Raw genomic sequence first — 22152 nt, forward strand, 5'->3', positions numbered from 1 at the left:
TCTCAGTTCAACTCTGTCCTTCCCTCCCTTTTTCATTATTGATCTTCCAGGGCTGTGCTCAGTAGGCATTTGACATGGACTCCTGGATCTGGGATGAGCTTAAAGCAGAGGCCATTAAGCCAAGTGCATTAATCTGGGCTGGCAGGGGCTTGTGGCCAATGTGCTCCACTTCTGGCCTGACTCCACGAATTCCTCTAGTTATAGCCACTGTCCCATTCATTCATGAGCCATTCATTGACTAGAGGACCATTTTCCCCTCGTGCTGGAAGGAATGAGATCACAGAGGTACACATTAAATTCCTTTCCCAGGGATGCTCGGGGAGATGGCAACAGAACAGCCTCCAAACAGCCCCCTGGATTTTCTTTCCATATGACGAAAGGGAAAGGAACCAGGGATTGAGAGTGTCCACAGTGATTCTTTTTCAAGATGGTGCCATGAGAAACGCTCTTTTCTACGTCCTCTTCTTCCACATTTTCTGGAAGTGACATAAAAGGTATAAGAAATAAATCTTGAAGAGTGCTGGAAAGCAAGAAAAAGGTGCTATCAGCAGAACAGAAATTTTGAGGAACCTCTGGAAGACTGTAAGCAGATGGGATTCCAATGGCAGAATAACTAGAGGAGAGAGAAAAAAAAATCCCCTAAAACTGTGAAGGGAAGAGATCTTCAGGCAGAGAGTACAGGACACCAGGGAAATAAAATTAAGGACACAGAGCAGCTGGAAGGGCCTTTACCCCCTTACCTGATGTCGTGAGGGTTCTGAGCTTGCCTACCTGCTCCCTTCCCCCACACCCCAAATGTCTTGCCTCCCCATTTAGCTGTTCATTTACTTAATGCTGCTGTAGCCCTTCTGTCTGTTTATTGAGCTATTACTGCATTCCAGGCACATGACCATTTTAAACCCACAAAACCTTAAGACGTAGATATGACTACCTCCATTTTACAGGTAAGAAAACTGAGGCTTTAAAGCAGTAACATGTGTAAGATCACACGGTTAGTAAAAGGAGGGCAAATAAAAACCACGAACAAAATTACAGAAGAGGGACTTCCCTGGTGGTCCAGTGGTTAAGACCCAGCACTTCCATTGCAGGGGGCACGGGTTTGATCCCTGGTTGGGGAACTAAGATCCCGCATGCCGGGTGGCGAGGCCCCCCCAAAAAAAAATTACAGAAGAAATATTTAGCCACCCAAGAGACTCACTGGTTCCCCAGCACTTTCACGCCAGCTATTTACATAAAAATAATCACGTCTTAATTATGCAAAGCTCTTATCTAGTTATAAAAATGGCTCCCCTAAGTTCATTATTTGGACACATTTAGTCGAAGATATTTTTTGTGTAATTAAATGTAACTAAGAGTTTCCATTCATTCAGAAGGACTTTACCCAGTTGTGCTATCTCACAAAACCAAGTGAATAAGATTTTGCTATATAATTGTTAAAAGCTCAACAATCACAAGTCCTTATAATGTACTCAAATTTTTAGTATAAATACAAATTATATTATTAAAATTTTTTAATTGAAAAATTGTTTTTCTTTCAGTTTTATGGAGATGGAATTGACATTCAGCACTGTATAAGTTTAAGGTGTACAGTGTAATGACATATATCTTGCAAAAGATTAACACAGTAAGTTTAGCTAACATCCACCAATTCATATAGAAATTATATTGTTAATAAGGAACCCATCCCTCTGCCCTAATTTTTGCCTTTCTAACTCCTCCTCTCCCTTTATTTCTTCTTTCTTTTCTCTCTTCCCTCAGAGTAGGTGTTCACATTGGTCCTTGGTGATAACAGTAACATTAGTAGTGATGGTGATAATAATAATGTCAGTGGAGTGCTTGCCAGGTGCAGGGCCCATGTTAAGCTCTCTCTTCACACTACCTCTTCTTGTCCATTGGACAACCCTACTATCCGCATTTTACAGCTGAGAAAACTAAGGCTCAGAGATCCTGAGGGATTTGCTTAAGGTCAGATGGTTTTTAAGTGGAATGTAGAGTTACCTTTTGCTTTGTAACAAACCACCCCAACACTTATGGCTTAAAATGGTAACAATTTATTTAATTCATGATACTGCAGTTTGGCCATTTGCTTGTTCTGGTCTCTGCAGGGCTTTTACTCTTGTGTCTTTTGTCTGCTGGTGAGTTGGATGGGGACTGGCTAGGCTACTATCGCCACAGCTGACTCACCTCTGCTCCACAAGCCTCTCACCTGCCTTCCCCTTTGGTAACCATAAGTTTTTTTTCTATGTCTCTGAGTCTGTTTTTGTTTCGTATATAAGTTCATTTGCACCTTTTTCTTTGTTGTTGTTTTTTTGCGGTATGTGGGCCTCTCACTGTTGTGGCCTCTCCCGTTGCGGAGCACAGGCTCCGGACGCGCAGGCTCAGTGGCCATGGCTCACGGACCCAGCCGCTCCGCGGCATGTGGGATCCTCCAGGATCGGGGCACGAACCCGTGTCCCCTGCGTCGGCAGGCGGACTCTCAACCACTGCGCCACCAGGGAAGCCCTGCACCTTTTTTTAAATGCCACATATAAGTGACATCATATGATATTTGTCTTTCTCTGTCTGACTCATTTCACTTAGTATGGTAATCTCTAGGTCCATCCATGCTGCTGTAGATGGCATTGTTTCATTCTTTTTTATGACTGAATAATATTCTATTGTATAAATATATCACATCTTCTTTATCCATTCCTCTGTCGGTGGACATTTAGGTTGCTTCCATGTCTTGGCTATTGTAAATAGTGCTGCAATGAACACTGGGGTGCATGTATCTTTTTGGATTATGGTTTTCTCTGGGTATATGCCCAGGAATGTGATTGAAGGATCATAGGGTACCTCTATTTTTAGTTTGTTAAGGAATCTCCATGCTGTTCTCCATAGTGGCTGTACCAATTTACATTCCCACAAGAAGGAAGAGACTTTAATCCAAGCAAAAGAGTTAAATGTAACTTTATCATTACAAACAGTACATTTTTGTTTTAGAAAATGCAAATAGGCACCGAAAAATAATAATCACCTCTAATTGCACATACTGCCTCACAAAAAATATACAAGACACAGGTTGGCACCAGGGCAGATGGTTTATTATTTCCAGTAGAGGGTGCTGTGTATTTCAGCAGAAACGCCACTTACCTTTGAGATGGAAGCCTGCCCTACCTGGCATCCTACGAGTGAGTGTTTTAGCCGCTCTTAAAGATGAATACCCCAGGTAGCTGCCCACCTGTTCTGCCTTGAGACCTGTCTCAGAAGTTGCTTCAGATTGGTGTCTAGAATAAGCTGGTTCACAAATCTGTCCTTGGCGCTGCTGTTTCCCCCAAAGACCAAGCAGAAATGCCAGATGGAGATCACAGGTCATTTCCTTCCCAGGCATGTGATCCAAATGGCAAACCTCTAACTGCCAGGTGCTGTAAATGCGGTTATTCGCAGTGGGGAGTTGTTTGTGCCCGTATCAGCTGCTGCTTGGCATTGCTAATTTCATCGCTTATTCTTCAGCTCTTCAATGTGATTGTAATAATCCCCATACTTTGGGTGAAGCTCACTTTGGGTGAAGCGACTCTTTCTCATCATGAACTGCTATAAATAATGGCCAAACGTGGGGCACAACAGTTACAGGAAAAGATGTTCCTTGTGGCATAGGTTGCAAAAACAAGAAGTTGAAAACGATCTAAGTATTAATTAATAGGTCACGGCTATTAAAAAATAATCTGGTAGCGCTACATAGATTACTATGGAAAGATTTCCAGACTGTCTTATCAGGAGCAGATCCTGACACAGAAATTCAAAAGCAAGGAGTTTCCTCTGGGAGACACTGCAACACATCCTCCAAATTGTCCCGTTCGAGGGACGAGGCAACTGTCATTTGTTAAGAGCTGCTCCTGGGAAGTTTGACTTCCTTGGCACTTCTGGTCTGCCACATGGGTTGGCAAAGCAAACTTTAATGACCAGAGAAAGCACTCAGGGAAGAGGTACGAGTGCTGGCAGTTGGAAGGTGGACTGGCATAGCCAGAGGTGGTGAGAATTGGGGCATTTGTATGGGTGGAGCACTGGCAGTATGCTGCATGTGTGAGCAGAAGGGAAGGAAGGGAGGGAGGGAGGGAGGGAGGGAGGGAGGAGGGGGAGGGGAGGGAGGGAGGAGGGAGAGAGGGAGGGAGGGAGGGAGGAGGGAGAGAGGGGGAGGGGAGGGGAGGGAGGGAGGGGGAGGGGAGGGAGAAAGGGAGGGAGGGAGGGAAGGAGGGAGGGGGAGGGGAAGGAGGGAGGGAGGGAGGGAGGGGGAGGGGGGAGGGAGGGGAGGGGGAGGAGGGAGGGAGGGGAGGGAGAGAAGGAGGGAGGGGGGAGGGGGAGGGGAGGAGGGAGGGGAGGGAGAGAAGGAGGGGGAGGGGGGAGGGAGAGAGGGAGGGGGAGGGAGGAAGAGAGAGGGAGGGAGGGGGAGGGGAGGGGAGGGAGGGAGAGGGGGGAAGGACGGAGAGAGGGGGGAGGGAGGGGGAGGGAAGGAGGGGGAGGGAGGGAGAGAGGGGAAGGGAAGGGAAAAAAAGATACTCTGTTGTTTAAATTTATTATTACTGTTATTATTATATAATTAATTCCAGCATATATTCCCCATACTGTACATTTCATACCTGTGACCCATTTATTTTGCAGCTCGAGTTTGTGCCTCTTCACGTCCTTCACCTAATTCTCTGCTCGCCTCCCCTCCCTACGGCCCCAGGAACCACCTGTCTATTCTCTGTACTGTATCTGTGACTCTGTTTCTGTCTTGTTATGTTTGTTCATTTGTTTTGGTGTTTAGATTCCACATGTGAGTGGAATCATACAGCATTTGTCTTTCTCTGTCTGACTTATTTCTCTTAGCATAACACCCTCTAGGTTCATACACGTTGTCACAAATGGCAAGATTTCATTCTTTTTTGTGGTTGATATTCTATTGTGTATATATATATATTGATATAAATGCCACATCTTCTTTATCCATTTATCTGTTGATGGACGCTTAGGTTGCTTCCACATCTTGGCTACTGTAAATAATGCTGCAATGAACATAGGGGTGTACATGTCTTTTCGAATTAGTGTTTTCATTTTCTTCAGATGAATACCCAGGAGTGGAATTGCTGGCATATGGTAGTTCTATTTTTAATTTTTTGAGGCACCTCCATACTGTTTTCCGTAGTGGCTGTACCAATTTACATTCCTACCAACGGTGCACGAGGGTTCTCTTTTCCTTCATCCTTGCCAACGCTTATTCCTTGTCTTTTTGATGATGGCCGTTCTGACAGGTGTGAGGTGATAGCTCACTGTGGTTTTGATTTGCATTTCCCTGATGATTTGTGATGCTGAACATCTTTTCATGCACCTGTTGCCATCTGTTATGTCTTCTTTGGAAAACTGTCTATTCAGTTTTAAATTTATATATTCATTTACATAGAAAAGGGGCTGGAAGGTTGCAAAGCAAACTGCTATTAGTCATGGCTTTGGGGAAGGGGAATGGAAGCAGGGGTAAGGAGGAAGAGGAAAATTCATCATACACTCTGTCTTCTTGCATATTGCTAAGTTATTTACGATGAGAATGCTTTCATGTACTAATTCTGTGCCTAAAAAAGAGAAAAAGGCTGCATGTTGTAAGTTCATTATAAAAACAAATCCTTGACATCTAAGGACAGGATTAGCTTTGCCCTTAGAATATGCTACTGCACATTTTTTTCATGGTTAGTAATTTGATTTTAATTTGGTGGGGAAAATGTAAACATGCTTCCTATTTTATTATCAGTATTGATGTTTTTAAAATAATATAAGCACACCATTTGGAGAACAGAATAAAATTTCCGAGTCATTCATGGTAATCACTGTAATCTTTTACAACCACTGCAATTGGTCTCCATTCTCAGAGCTGAGTGAATGAAATTCCTCATGGTTTTTGTTGGAGAGGCACTTGCAGGACTATACATTGGAACAACTTTTTAGGAAGCACTTTGATGATATATATCAAAAGCCTTAAAATGTGTACCCTTTGACTCACATTCTTTTACAGGAATATACCCTAAGGAAACCACATGCAAACAAAGATTTAAGACGAAGGATGCTTATTGAAGTATTGTTTATAATTGTGAAACCACCTAAATAGGGAAGCGAGTGATGGGCTGCGTAATATAGACAGACCTAGGTTAAAATTTTGGCTCTTCTACTGACCAACTTACTAGCTACGTGATCCTGGTCAAATAACTTATCTGACACAGATATAAAGATGAAAATAGGGATTAAAGATAGACACACACAATGGGAATTTTAACTACCTACCCCATTGACTTGCAGCATTTATTGAGTGAGATAATTCATGTAAAATATCTAGAAGAATGTTTGGGCACATAGTAGATCCTCAATAAAAGGTAGCTATTATTAAGGAAAATATGGTTCATGAATATGATAGAATATATGTGTGTAAGAGGATTTAAAATGTCATGGAAATACTATTTATAAAGTCAATAAAAATAGGGTTCACAATTCTTGAATATGATCTCAGATAGGGGTTCAAACAGAGAGAAAGAGAGAGATGAAGAAAAGAGAGAGAGAAAGAGAGAGACAGAACACCAAAACAGAGAGAGAGGATTTACTAAAACGCACTGGGAAGTAAGACTAAATGACATTGACTTTTTCTCCCTGCTTTTCTCTACATAGAGTATAGCTGAACTACTAAAGCCCTAGCTATCCCTCTGAGGCTCCTGAGAATTCTTCCTTCTCTGGACAGAGGCGTCTTTTATCATAACCCTAAGAAAGACTTTTACCAGTGATAGAACTATTTCTAGATCTTAATGGTATTGCTGAGGCCAACATTTAAAAAGATAGATGCTTTGCAGGGAAAGGTGTCATGGGTTGGGTTTCATAGAAGTAGACAGACTGAGGCAGAGATTTTTGTACAGGTAATTTATTCAGGGAATGCTCTCAGGAGGATCCTGTAAAAGAGTGAAAGAGGCAAGAAAGGTGAAGGGAAGAAATTAAGCAAGGATGTGGTTTCAGGTGACATCTAGACTCAGCTTGATCCCATAGGGAGCTGGAGTATTCATTGTCTCATAGGGTCTGTCCCATCTTGAGGCAGGGAATGAGCCTTTTGTACCCAACACTAGTCTTCAGCCTGCCCTGGAGAGAAAGGGCATAACTCCCAGATATCTCTGTGGTGAGGCCACTCCAATTACTTAAAAGCAATCCTAAGAGAGGGTTGCAGGTATGAGCTGTTAGAAGCAGCATCAGATAGATGGGCCCCATGATCTAGTAAAGGGATCCCAGGAGATCGAGATACACCACCTGCCTCAAAAGGGTTAATGGAAATAAGCCTCCCTCTACCCCTCCTCCCTTATGAGGAGCCAGGAGAGTAAGTAAGACGAGGTCATCTAGTAGCTCGGTTGTCTGGCTTAGGTGGGAGATGAGGGGAAAGAGAAGGGCTTATCTTCCTAGCACAATGGAAGGGAGCATGGGGAGTAGTTTAGAAGTTTCCTTTTCTTCCCAGCATGCCCATTAGCTGAGCAAGTGAAAGGGAGGGGAGGAGGATGTGGAGGTAGATGGAGGAGGCAGCCAATATGGTTGCGACATTGGTTACATTGAGTAAACAAGTGAATTGATGGAGTAGATGGGAAATATTTTGAGGATAATGAGACACGGAATTCTCAATGTTGGAAAAGAAAATTGCATGGAAGAAGAAGAAGAAATTGGAAATTTAAAGGTTAGAAAGAATCCTAAAGTGTTGGACTGGTACTGAAAATATCAGTATGAACTCATTGTTTTTAAAAATACATATACACAGGTATTGAAATAGATATAGATGTATGGTGTGCATGTGGGAAGAGAGAGAGAGCGAGAAATAGAGACGCCCAGAGAAAGGATGGATGAATAGATGATAGATAGATAGATGGATGGATGATAGATCTCTTAGCTGTGTCCACTGGGAGGGCCTAGAAGCAATGGGAACCCCCATAGCAATGAGCACACTGAACACTCAGATCTTGGTTTCTAAACACCATCTTCTGCCAAAAGGAACCAGGACTTCTTAGAAAAATGTCTGACCCCATGGTTGGGGCAAAGAAAGTACTCGATGAGCCTGGACATCTTTTTGTACAAGAAAGTAAGAAAGAGCTCAAGGAATGATGGAGACGTGTCAAAAAGACATAGGAATCATCTTGAAAGGGCTTCCACTGACCAGATCTGGGACAGTCTGAGCATCAAAATAATAAAGGCAGTAATGGATTACAACCCATTGAATAAAACAGGAATCTGCAAGTCCATACTGATGAAATGAATGGATAGGTGAGTAGGTAGATAGATATATGGATGGATAGATAAATGAGACAGGAGAAAAGAAAGCTCTTCCTTACAGTAGAATGTCAACCAATAAATGTAGAAGGAGTTATGGAAATAATAAATACAGTTTGTCATCATAGTGGTGGTTGATTCAGGCAGAAATAGTCAAAAGATGGAATGCTAAAGCTGGTGAGTAGAGGTTCTGTGGGGAGCAGGATATTGACATAATCTCTGAATGTTCCCCCATAAAGTACTTCTTAATCACAAATGGAAAATTGATAACTTTAGGATGGAAATATCTATCAGAAAACTTGACCTGGTGATGAAAGTTAATAGCACCAATGATGGGACTGCTTGACGTCATGTCCCCAGTGTGAGGCACTGGGAAGAGTTCAGCATCATTTCTGTGAGGTTCTTGCCAAGAAGACATGGGCTGAGTCTAGTCACAGGGAGACATCAGATGGACCCGGGATGAGGGACATCCTGCCGTATGAAAGGCCCCTACTCCAAGACTATTCAGGACTTGAGTGATAGGGAAAATCTAAGGAACGGTTCTAGATTGAAGTTGCCCATCATCCCACCACTCTTTTTTCACCTGCATTTACTGGGTTTTGGGGAATGCTCAATGATAGTAGGTATTAAATTTGAGAATCATATGGGGTGGCGGGGGGAAGTTGGTTAAAAATGCTGATGCCAGGACCCCACCCCTGAGAGTCTGTTTATGAAGGTCTGGTATGGACCCTGCATACTTAGCCATCATCCCCAGAAATCCTGATGTAAGTGGTCCACAGACCACCCTTGGAGGAAAGTTGGCCGAGGAATTCAGAAGACCATAGCAATCTTCCCACTCAGTCCCGACCTTAACGCCCTTTCTGTCTTTTGCATTCCCAGGGTGACGCTGTATGCTGAGTTCCTTCCCATGAAAGCCAGAGCTAAGTGTATTTTGCTGATTGAGGTAAGGAGGATGGTCTGGGATTCCGGATATTACTCAGTCTCTGAGCAGGAGATTCCCAGGTTTCTTGAGCCATAGGACAAGGAAAGGGAGTTTAAGAAAAATATAACAGATCCATTATGCAAGGATTTAAATGGATCATTTATGTTGATTTCAACATGGTTGTTTTGCAATATGGATAAATTCTTCCATTGACAAGAAATTCAATCTACCACCCCTGAAAAAAAATGGTAGCAGGCAGGTAGTATGTCCTTCCTGAACTAGAAATGACTTTTATCTGAAAGTTGGTGCTGAACATTGTAGCTTGAGTGGACCAAACTCCGGCCCCCCTCACCAGATTGACTCGTGTCTTGTGTGAGATCGCTATTCATGGCCACGTCTGTGGCCAGCAGGCTGCCTTAAAACTCTCTTGGACCATCCAGTCCCTCTCAAGCCCTCCCTTTGCTAGGGTCCTGTGACCCATTTTCCAACCATGATCTGGAAGATCTCAGGGCAAATACATAGCTGCCCAACAGCCCTCCTCCATGAAGTGGCAGTATTATTTGTCCCTGGTGGACACTTAGGTCCACAGTCACGACTATCCCTAATCACCATGATTACATGACAATATTGATCCACAGCCCAACTTAACCATCCTGACTGTGTCTACCCCTGACCAATCAGGGTGGTAGTCAGCTGGTCCACACTGGTATGGATGAACCAGTTTAATATTGAAATGCATCTGCCAGATGATCCTGAACCCTGACTGGCCCTCATTGCCTGACACGCTGTCCTTTCTAAGGACTCCCTAGAGCTCCCCATGATGCAGCAACTAAAGTCTGGTGAGGGTTGGGGGAGGCGTGTGACCAGGGTTCATTCTGATTGGCCAATACTGTATGGTGTACACTCTGATTGGTCAGTTTATAAATTGTTAGCCATTTTGACTGTCCCTCTGGTTGTCAGCAATTGAAATGGACTGTGGTTACTTTAAGCGAAAGGGGATTTAGGAAGGCTCTTGGGGGCTCCCAGATGGAGAAGATGAAGGACGATGTTTTGGAATGGACAATGGTTGTAGACTCAAAGTTGCAGCAGGAAACAACATACTCACATTAGGATAATTTGAAGAGGGTTTCTTTTCTTTTTTTTTAATTTAATTTTTTATACAGCAGGTTCTTATTAGTTATCTATTTTATACATATTAGTGTATATATGTCAATCCCAATCTCCCAATTCATCCCCCCCCCACCACCTCCGATTTCCCCCCTTGGTGTCCGTACGTTTCTTCTCTATATCTGTGTCTCTATTTCTGCCTTGCAAACCGGTTCATCTGTAGCATTTTTCTAGATTTCACATGTATGCGTTAATATATGATATTTGTTTTTCTCTTTCTGACTTACTTCGCTCTGTATGACAGTCTCTAGGTCCATCCACGTCTCTACAAATGACCCAATTTCGTTCCTTTTTATGGCTGAGTAATATTCCATTGTATATATGTGACACATCTTCTTTATCCATTCGTCTGTTGATGGGCATTTTGGTTGCTTCCATGACCTGGCTATTGTAAATAGTGCTGCAATGAACATTGGGGTGCATGTGTCTTTTTGAATTATGGTTTTCTCTGGGTATATGCCCAGTAGTGGGATTGCTGGGTCATATGGTAGTTCTATGTTTAGTTTTTTAAGGAACCTCCATACTGTTCTCCATAGTGGCTGTATCAATTTACATTCCCACCAACAGTCAAGAGGGTTCCCTTTTCTCCATACCCTCTCCAGCATTTGTTGTTTGTACATTTTCTGATGATGCCCATTCTAACCAGTGTGAGGTGATACCTCATTGTAGTTTGGATTTGCATTTCTCTAATAATTAGTGATGTTGAGCAGCTTTTCATGTGCCTCTTGGCCATCTGTATGTCTTCTTTGGAGAAATGTCTGTTTAGGTCTTCTGCCCATTTTCTGATTGGGTTGTCTGTTTTTTTAATATTGAGCTGCATGAGCTGTTTATATATTTTGGAGATTAATCCTTTGTCCGTTGATTTGTTTGCAAATATTTTCTCCCGTTCTGAGGGTTGTCTTTTCATCTTGTTTATAGTTTCCTTTGCGGTTTATAGTTTGCTTTTGCTTAAAAGCAAAAGCTTTTAAGTTTCATGAGGTCCCATTTGTTTATTTTTGTTTTTATTTCCATTATTCTAGGAGGTGGGTCAAAAAAGATATTTCTGTGATTTATGTCAAAGAGTGTTCTTCCTATGTTTTCCTCTAAGAGTTTTATAGTGTCCAATCTTACATTTAGGTGTTTAATCCATTTTGAGTTTATTTGTGTGTATGGTGTTAGGGGGTGTTCTAATTTCATTCTTTTACATGTAGCTGTCCAGTTTTCCCAGCACCACTTACTGAAGAGACTGTCTTTTCTCCATTGTATATCCTTGCCTCCTTTGTCAGAGATTAGTTAACCATAGGTGCATGGCTTTATCTCAGGTTTTTCTATACTGTTCCGTTGATCTATATTTCTGTTTTTGTGCCAGTACCATATTGTCTTGATGACTGTAGCTTTGTAGTATAGTCTGAAGTCAGGGAGTCTGATTCCTCCAGCTCCATTTTTTTCCCTCAAGATTGCTTTGGCTGAAGAGGGTTTCATAAAGGGACTATTTATAAGGTCCCTGAAGGGTCAAAGGGAGAGAGTAATTAGCAGCCCAGAGAGAGACAGAGAGAGAGAGAGAAAGAGAGAGTTGTATGACAAAGGCTCTTGGAAAGGAGCTGTGACCTTCAACTAAGGGATGCAGCCAGCGCATGACCACCCTGCAGAGAAGGAGCCAGAGGAATAAGCACCCGAATCCCTCTTTCCTCCCCATCTTCTGTGTGGCTCCCCATTGGCTGCACCCAATGTGAAGCCAGAGGACAGGGGGACTGTGGATGCAGTCCATACAAAGAGCAAGGTGCAAAAGGATGGAATGTGATTCAGAGAAACAGACAGAAGATATTCAGCCCCACAGGGGAGAGACAATTCTGATAAAGGATACCGGGGCACTGTTGGGCAAGGGAGATGGATGTGAGTAGACAAAAACCAATGTGTCCACTACTCTACTGGCTTCACACAATATTGATCATATTGATCTCCTTAACCAGAGTTGCCACATTGCACACTCCAGTGGGCACCATGCAAATATCATACAGTGTGGATGGTACCCTCAGGAGATAGACAACATGGAGGCCGTGGCCCAACCACATGAACCACAGGAGAAGTGATGGCCATTCTGACTTTCCTGACCCCCAAGGACCCCCTTACCAACATGGATAACGTTGTCTACAATGATCCTGAAATTGCTCACTGTGTTGACCAATGCTGCCCCATTACTGACCCCCATTCTCCCATGCCAGGTGTTCTGGGCCATCGGGACAGTGTTCGAGGTTGTCCTGGCTGTGTTTGTGATGCCCAGCCTGGGCTGGCGTTGGCTGCTCATCCTCTCGGCTGTCCCACTCCTCCTCTTTGCTGTTCTGTGTTTTGTAGGTATCCTTTAAGACATCTCAGCCTTTGTTACTTGGTGTCCTGCCGTTCATTATATTTTGGTGGGGAGGGTGTGGAGGAGGGTACCAAAGCCACTTTTAAGATTATTTCTTTGAATCAGGAAATGAGACAAAGGTACAGGGCCTGGGGTGGGCCCAGTATGGGGTGTTGGGTTTCCTCCAGGCAGACACTGCTGGGATATTCTTGAGGGAGATATCAAGGGGATGGGGGATACCTTGCTCCCTCTCCCTGCACTACAAGAGCTACACTTTAGGTGAGTGTATTCTTAAGTTGCAAGTGACAAAACCCAGTTCAAACTGGATTGAGTGAAAGAGACATATGAGAGAATATTAAATATCTGGCTTCAGGCATGGCTGGGTCCAAGGGCTCACATGATCCCGCCGTCTCATCTCTGCATAAACTACCCCACACACACAGCGAGATCAGACCACACGTTTATCGTTTCATGTGAAGACCACATCCATGAAATGCTTTACAGCCAGTGGGCCCCAAAATAAGCCTGTAGGGAGGTAGGTCTCATCTATGATAAATAACATAATAATTACTGGTAATGACAATAGGTATTAATAATTATTAGCGTAACAGTGTAGCAGGCCCTGTGCCAGGCTCTTTATATGCATTCTCGTATTTATTCCTCCCAATAACCACAGGAGGTAGGACTATGATGAACCCCTATATTAGTTAGGATGATACCAGCTGCTGTAACAAATAAAGCCGACACATTCAGTAACTTAACACAATAGGAGTTTATTTCTCATTCACAGAACAGTCCAGAATGGGTGCTTCCATTTGACAGGTGTGATTCTGGGCCCAGGGTTCCTTCCAGCTTGTAGCTCTGCCACTGTCTAGGGCTTTGGAATCTTCTACATGTAGACTGAAGAAGGGCAGGTAGAGATGTATACTTAAATAACTTGGCCGGGAATATTCTGCTCTCGTGCCATTGGTGAAAGCATGTCACATGGCCATGCCTAGATGCAAGAGGTGCTGGGAAATGTAGTTACTGGCTGGGCAACCATATCCAAGGACAACTCTATGCTATGGAAAGGGAAGCATGAATTTTGCTGGATGCTAGCAATCTCTGCTATATTCTCATTTTACTGATGAGGAAACTGAGGCCCAGAAAGGTTGATTGACTTGTCAAAAGACACACAGCAAATAAACAACAGAACTCATATGAACCAAATCTTCTGACTCCAAGTCTCACACTCTCTCATTTCACAGATTGCTGTTGCTTTGTTTTATGGAGAGATCTCTGTCTAGTCACTTGGGGTTGGGACTCTAGTAGGCCTAAAGGTCTTTGTGATTTCTTTCTGTCTCTTAGACTGAGTTTGCAAGACGATGCTAAACACAGGTGAGGTGTAGTTTCTTGAGAGATAGGGATAATGATGATGATGGTGAGAGTGGTGGACTGTTTTTCTTTTTTGGTGGCAGTCTTAATTTAGTTCAGCTGTCACCTGCAACTCAGCAGCACCAAATTACAGTAATAGCAACGGCAACAGGAACAGATATATTAACCCATTCCGGGCACTGTGCTAAGCACTTTGTTTGGATTATCCCATTTAAGCCTCTCAACAACCCTAAGAGGGAGAATCTATTATTATCCCCATTTTATGGATGAGGAAATGGAGGCACAGAGAGGTCAAGTTATTGCTCAAGGTCACAGAGCCATTATAATCAATGGCAGTGCCAGGATTTGAAGCCAGGCTTCTGGCCCCAGAGCCTCCGGCCTTAAGGACTCCACACACACATGAGAGTGTATGGCTGTGACCGAGCATTCTGTTCTGCCCTAACTGGCCACGTCTCGGTCTCCTGTCCTCATAGTGGCTGCCAGAGAGCGCAAGGTATGATGTGCTGTCCGGAAACCAGGAAAAGGCCATCGCCACCTTAAAGAGGATAGCCACAGAAAACGGAGCCCCCATGCCTCTGGGGAAACTCATCATCTCCAGACAGGTCAGTGCCTGGCGGACTGACTGTGCATGTTGCTGCACGTGCTGGGAGCATGTATGTGTGAGTGGGTGAGGGGTGCAGTGGGCAGGATCTGCAAAGGAAATTTGGCAACTTCAGTCTGTGTACTTTCACTGCCAAGTCCTAAAAGTACCACCTGGGAAGTGATTAGATAAATGTAATAGAATGTCCCATAATGGGTCCCGTAACTACTGCTTCAGTTTCATCTTTCAGCACCCATGAAGTCTGATTAGCAAATGTGATTGATTGGCAAAGGCTGGACAGTAAAATCACATTAGAAAGTGCCACGATAGACTTAGATCCAAGACACCAAACCGCCCCTGTGTAGACATCCTTAATGGATGGTGCATCACTCCACAGGCAACACCATCAGGGAATCCACCACACTACAAATTGATGAGCACTTACTGCAGGTGCAAGTGGGGAGAAGGGAGCCAGATTAAGGGCTGCAGTCCCTGCCCTCAAGAATCAAGCATGTGGCTTAGAGAAACATCAAATACCCTTAAGCAAACAACAGACCCTACAAGGAAATTATTATTATTATTTATACATTTATTTATTTATTTTTGGCTGCATTGGGTCTTTGTTGCTGCAGCGGGCTTTCTCTAGTTGTGGTGAGCGGAGGCTACTCTTCGTTGTGATGCGCGGGCTTCTCATTGCGGTGGCTTCTCTTGCTGCGGAGCACAGGCTCTAGGCCTGCAGGCTTCCGTAGTTGTGGCACACGGGCTCAGTAGCTGTGGCGCACAGGCTTAGTTGCTCCGCGGCATGTGGAATCTTCCCAGACCAGGGCTTGAACCCATGTCTCCTGCATTGGCAGGAGGATTCTTAACCACTGCGCCACTGGGGAAGCCCTATTTTTTTTAAATAATATCATTTTTCTGACTGTTTCTATATTAGGCAAAAAGAACTGAATGGAATTTCACCAGATTGAGAGGAAGTGCTAGGCAGGGTCTGACAACATAGAAACCAGGAGACATACCCCAAATTTGCTTTGGGAAGCACAGGGTTGGGGTAGGGGGCATCCCAGAGAGTCTGGGGTGCAGGAGGCTCATTTAGTTGCGTTTGGGGAGGGACTGCATTCTCCCCCGTCCCTCCTGTGGGAAGATGCTCTGGGTGGAGAAAGCATACAATGATTTCAAATGTGTTTTGCAAAGTGACAGCGGCAAGGCTGGATGCTCCAGTTGTGGGCTTCTCTTTGGAAAGGAGCTGCTGCCGCAGGGGCCTCTCTGTGTTCCAGGGTGCCCGGCAGCGGGGCCTGTTTTTGTTTTTTGTTTATTTTTTTTATGGAGGTCACTGGGGCAGGTGCGTAGCTGATGCAGCCAGGAGCAGCCAGGCCCAGAGAGTTCTCTCAGGTCCAGGAAGGCTCCAAGAAGGTGGTGAATCCCCCATCACCAAAAAGAGAAGAGAAGGATTTTCCAGAAAGCAGACCAATTCTCCAAAAGCCAATTTTTCTTGCCAATGTATCAGTTTACCAAAAACGTGTTTTAAGGGTTATTCTTTTTGAATATATTTAGTAAATAGGGAGAGATTTTTCCTATGAATATACTAATACATATATTAACACATAGGAAGGTATTTTTCCTGTGTTTATATTAATACATATAATATATTCCTCAATAACTATATTAATGAATTCATTCTTACGTATATTAATGAATCTATTCTAAAATATAGTCAATAAATACAAACATGCTCAAATATATTCAATAAGCATATTAATGAGTATCGTCTTTTTATTCAAGAATATATTACAAAATATTTTTATTCACAAAGACAATATTCATGGGTAGATTAAACCACCTATAACCCATAATCTTTTTTAAAAAAGCTTTTAGCATGTTTAAATAAGCGAGCACTTCTCAAACTGCTAAGAATAATATGTTCATTAAATAAATCTAAGAAGATAATCTATAGAATATAGATTCTATGAATATATTTTTTAAATTATTTTTCTTGTTGATGCTTTTAAAAATTTTTTTATTGGAGTATAATGGATTTACAACGTTGTGTTAGTTTCAGGTGTACAGCAAACTGACTCAGTTATACATATACATATATCCACTAGTTTTTAGATTCTTTTCCCATATAGGCCATTACAGAGTATTGAGTAGAGTTCCCTGTGCTATATAGTAGGTCCTTATTAGTTATCTGTTTTATATATAGTAGTGTGTATATGTCAATCCCAATCTCCCGATTTATCCCTCCCCCCCCCCAGAATATATGTTTTAAAATAGAACATCGTAAAGCAAAGATTTGATAAATTAGTAAATTATATAAAATTGGCAAGCGAGTCATTTAGCTAATTGGTCTTTTGGCAAGTTGGCTCTTGGTGAATTGATTTTCAGCCCATTAATTTCTGTTACCTTGACCTAGAGCGGGCTTTGGGTGGGGAGGGTGTGAAATGGTGGGAGGCATCTTGGACTGGGTGTTTGCTCCCTGGTCCATGGGATTGCCCAAGAGGCCTCAGAGGGGCCGAGCCTGAGGGGCCTGCTTCCCAGCTCCAGGATTCCAGGTTGGGGTGGGGTGTGGACTGTCTCCACCTCTGGACATCAATGAGTCCTGGCTGAAGGCCTCCCTGGGCTGGGGGGGCGCTGAGTGCCGTGGATCTGAGTCCCGGGTTCTCAGAACCTGAGTGTCCTGCCCACCAGAAACCTCCCTCCCAGCCTCGGGTGTCCGCTGGTCTCAGGCTACCAACCTGTGCCCGCACATCCACAGGGGAGGAGAGCAAATGGTATTCTTTGTCTTGAAACAGGAAGACCGAGGCAAAATGAGGGACCTCTTCACACCCCATTTTAGATGGACAACCTTGCTGCTGTGGTTTATATGGTAAGAGCTGTTTGTTGATTCTTGGGTCCCCCTCCTCTGCGCCCTGTTTTGGGTTTTCACTTGGAGGACAGAGAACTCTTCCATCTTGAGCAGCATTTGCAAAACTGAGCATCACTTTCCTCACTTCTGTGTTATCCTGTTATTATTATTTTCTTAGCCTTTTTTAAATTATTTTCTATACTATTATTTTCTTAGCCTTTTTAAAAATTTGACTCACTTTTTCTCAGATAAATGTCTTTTAAAGGGAAACTCTGTATACCTGCTTTAAGGAAAAATTTTAATTGCAGGCCATAGACAGAAGTCGCTTTAATTAATTAATTAATTAATTCTTATTGAAGTATAGTTGATTTACAATGTTGTGTTAATTTCTGCTGTACAGCAAAGTGACTCAGTTATACATATATATACATTCTTTTTCATATTCTTTTCCATTATGGTTTATCCCAGGACATTGAATATAGTTCCCTGTATTACACAGTAGGACCTGGTTGTCCATTGATTCTATATGTCATAATTTGCATCTACTAACCCCAAACTCGCAGTCCATCCCTCCCCCAGAACTCACTTTTAAAGATAAAAAAGTGGCCCTCCCTAGCCTCGGGTTCTGTGTTCATGGATTCAACCAAACCACAGATGGAAAAAAAAAAAAAAAATTCCAGGAAGTTCTAAAAAGCAAAACTTGAATTTGCTGTGCACCAGCAACTATTCACATAGCACTTCCACTGTATAGGTATTATAAGTAATCTAGGGATGATTTAAACTATATGGGAGGATTGTGTAGGTTATATGCAAATACTATGCCATTTTATATGAGGGACTTGAGCGTCCATGGATTTTGGTATCCACAGGGGGTGCTGGAACCCATCCCCCACGGATACCGAGAAGTGACCATACAGTAAAAAGCTAGATTGCGACTTCCCTGGGGGCGCAGTGGTTAAGAATCGCCTGCCAGTGCAGGGGACACGGGTTCAATCCCTGGTCCAGGAAGATCCCACATGCTGCAGAGCAACTAAGCCCGTGAGCCACAACTACTGAGCCCGCGAGCCACAACTACTGAAGCCCACGCGCCTAGAGCCCGTGCTCCGCAACAAGAGAAGCCACTGCAATGAGAAGCCCGAGCAACGCAAGGAAGAGTAGCTCCTGCTCGCCGCAACTAGAGAAAGCCCGCGCACAGCAACGAAGACCCAACGCAGCCAAAAAAAAAAAAAGTAGCTAGACTGATGGTTCGCCAGGGGACAGAACCACTGTATTTAAGAGCCAGGCAGAGGGACCTCGGGACAGTGGCAGCGGACGCGGCCTGAGGGAGCGGCCGGCTGCCGCCTAGCCCGCCGCGGGGTCTGTGGCCTCAGCAGCCATGTCCGGTGCGGTGCGGACCCTCAGTCGTTGCCTGCTGCCGCCCGAGGCCGACGCCGCCGGCGATGCGGAGCGCGAGGCGCGGCAGCGCAGGCGCAGCCGGGACATCTACGCGGGGCTGGACCGCGAGCCGCGCGCCGTGCGGCACCTCGTCAGGATCCTGCTGCTGGGCCCCGCGAGAGCGGCAAGTCCACCTTCCTCAAGCAGATGCGCATCGTCCACGGCCGCGAGTTCGACCAGAGTGCGCTTCTGGAGTTCCGCGACGCCATCTTCGACAACATCCTCAAGGGCTCAAGGCTTCTGGTTGACGCACGAGACAGGCTTGGTGTTCCTTGGCAGGATTCTGAAAATGAGAAGCAGGGGATGTACCTTATGGCCTTTGAGAACAAAGCAGGGCTGCCCGTGGAGTCCGCCACCTTTCAGCTGTTATGTACCTGCTCTGACCGCGCTGTGCAGGGATTCTGGCATCAGGGAAGCTTTCAGCCGGAGGAGGGAGTTTCAGCTGGGTGAATCAGTGAAGTACTTCCTGGATAACTTGGATCGGATTGGCCAGCTGAATTACTTTCCCTAGCAAGCAGGACATCCTGCTGGTGAGGAAGGCCACCAAGGGCAAAGTGGAGCATGACTTTGTCATAGAAAAAGTCCCTTTCAAGATGGTGGATGTGGGTGGCCAGAGGTCTCAGCGCCAGAAGTGGTTCCAGTGCTTTGATGGGATCACCTTGATCCTGTTCATGGTCTCATCCAGTGAGTACGACCAGGTCCTCACGGAGGACAGGCGCACCAACCGCCTGGTGGAGCCCATGAACATCTTTGAGACCATCGTTAACAACAAGCTCTTCTTTAACGTCTCCATCGTCCTGCCTCTCAACAAGATGGACCTACTGGTGGAGAAAGTGAAGACCATCGGCATCAAGAAGCACTTCCCAGGGCTCCCCTGGTGGTGCAGTGGTTAAGAATCCGTCTGCCAATGCAGGGGACACGGGTTTGAGCCCTGGTCCGGGAAGATCCCACATGCGGCAGAGCACCTAAGCCTGAGTGCCGCAACGTGAGCCTGCACTCTAGAGCCCGGGATCCACAACTGCTGAGCCCGCATGCCACAACTACTGAAGCCCCCGCGCCTAAAGCCTGTGCTCTGCAACAAGAGACGCCACCTGGATGATGAAGCCCGCGCACCGCAACAAAGAGTAGCCCCCGCTCGCCGCAACTAGCGAAAGCCCGCGCACAGCAACCGAAGACGCAATGCAGCCAAAAATAAATAAATAAAATAAATAAATTTATATTAAAAAAAAGAAAGAAGAAGAAGCACTTCTCAGACTTCAAGGGCGACCCCCACAGGCTGGAGGATGTCCAGTGCTACCTGGTCCAGTATTTCAACCAGAAGAGACGGAATTGCAGCCATCCACCTCACCACTGCCATAGACACGGAGAACATCTGCTTTGTGTTTCATGCTGTGAAGGACACCATCCTGCAAGAGAACCTGAAAGAATATTATGTTGCAATGAAAGAGGATGTCCCTCACTCTTGTGGTCCTTGAGCAGCCTGGCTGGCCACAGGCCAGATCTCCCCGGTGTCCCGGAGCGGGTTTCCCGCATCTGTGCCCTCAACACCTGGCTCAGGGATGCTGTGAGGCCCGCCACGCCGCTGCGCTCTAGGCCAAAGGATGTGACACTTTGATGTTAGCTACTGAATCCTGGGGACTAGTGAAACTACTGAAAACCCCAGCGATCACTTTAGTATTAATGTGTAATGCCTAATAACACAGCTTTCTTTCTTTTTACAGAAACTATTCCTTCTCTGACACAATGTAATTGAGGACTGCGTGTGTGTGTGCACGCATGCTCTGTCTTTAATGACAGAAACACAAAACCCGACGTCTTTGCAGATGGCTTTTGTCTCTAACCCGTGAGTGCTTCGTGAGGAGCATTACCTGGTGGAGGTTTGTAGGAGGTGAAAGGAAGTGAATCGCGGGCTGTCCCCGCCACCTCCCCAGGGGAGCGCGTTGCCTTTTAAGTCTCTTGTGCCAGTTGGTCCCGGCTGTTAGATGAGAGGGTGGGAGTGAGAGCTGGCGGTGTGGACTTGACTTAATGTGCCCACAACCTGCGCTTTCTTCCCGCCCTGTCAGATCACCCCACGACACGACAGGACACGGGGTGGAAGGTGTGCACACGGACGCTGCCGTGAATGGCCCCCTCCCCTCTGCACAGGGCAGTGCCTGCTGCCTCTGTGCCCACCCTCCCCGCCCCTCGCCCGCCCCTCGGCAAAGACTTAAACCAACTGGCCTTGCAGATGAGTTGTCTCCGAGAGACACCTGCAGTCCGCTGCAGGGAGCCTTTCCTTTTTTGGAGGAAGCAGAGAGCTCCTTTCCGCTCAGGGGCTTTCAAGAGCTGGCGGCATTGCCAGCAGAGCCTTCGTTAACACCGCCCGGCTCCGCGCTGCCTTCCGGTGGCCGGCCGAGAATCGAGGTTCTCATCAAGGTCTCTCGCTTCTACTAACATACACACGTCGCAGGAAAACTGTCGGACGTGATCTCCTCTGAGTGAAACTGCAGAGGCTGTGAATGTTGACGCGAGCTGGTCAATCTTGCACTCAGTTAACTTGACCGGTTACTCTGTCCAGGTGTCTTTCACTGTGTTTAAAAATACATTGCATTCCAAACTGGTCCCTGCTGTGTATTACTCTACTCAAGAGTGCCTGTTGAGGACTCTGCCTAGCATTTAAAAGAGAAAAAAGCTTCCTCTGTCAGTGGCACCAGAATGTTCCTGTGGTTTAGTAACCGTCCCTGGGCCCCATCCCCAGGCCACACTGTTCCCAGTCCTGTGTCCCTGGTGAGTGACTCGCTCGCCTTCACCCAGCAGATAAACAGGGATCTTGTGGCGGATGCTGACCCAGAAGGAAAGGGAGGAAAAAAACTGCTTCTGAGTCAGCCTTGTCATCACAGGGTTTTAATGAGGAGACAACATGAAATCCCGTCTCTCTGGGCGCTCAGAGCTTCCGGGGGGTGTTTGCTGGGGGTTCGGCTCTTTTTTTTGGCTGGAGAAAAGCTGCTGGTTTTGTACTGCTTCCTCTGGCTCTTCATGAACTGAAAGGATGTGCCCCGGGATCGGGGCCGATGACCGCGGTTTAAAGGAAAAAGAACATTCTCAATGGGCTGCGTCAGGGCGGCCCGAGACCCCGCTGTCACTGCTCAGAGGACCCTGTCCTGGGGCGCGAGCGCTCCTCGCCCGCCGGGCTCCAGGTCTCACACGTGTGTTGGGACCCACGCGCTTCCTCACCAGCC

The 22152-nt window shown here is 45.4% G+C and overlaps 1 protein-coding gene and 1 pseudogene across 2 annotated transcripts in view; both read left to right on the forward strand.

The window, feature by feature from the left end:
• SVOP (SV2 related protein) overlaps positions 1 to 22152 on the forward strand; it is an 82598-nt gene that overhangs the window by 38664 nt on the left and 21782 nt on the right. Inside the window, exons 7-10 of the mRNA XM_082667690.1 lie at positions 9172 to 9235; positions 12583 to 12708; positions 14552 to 14680; positions 17448 to 17521. Of these exons, the coding sequence (XP_082523816.1) occupies positions 9172 to 9235; positions 12583 to 12708; positions 14552 to 14680; positions 17448 to 17521 (393 nt within the window). The remainder of the gene's footprint in view (positions 1 to 9171; positions 9236 to 12582; positions 12709 to 14551; positions 14681 to 17447; positions 17522 to 22152) is intronic.
• On the forward strand, positions 18876 to 20409 carry LOC309830966 (guanine nucleotide-binding protein subunit alpha-12-like; annotated as a pseudogene). Its single transcript has 2 exons — positions 18876 to 19819; positions 20188 to 20409. The product of its transcript is annotated as a guanine nucleotide-binding protein subunit alpha-12-like (transcript).

The sequence above is a fragment of the Grampus griseus genome (assembly GCF_964374135.1).
Source record: "Grampus griseus genome assembly, chromosome: 12".
NCBI lineage: Eukaryota > Metazoa > Chordata > Mammalia > Artiodactyla > Delphinidae > Grampus > Grampus griseus.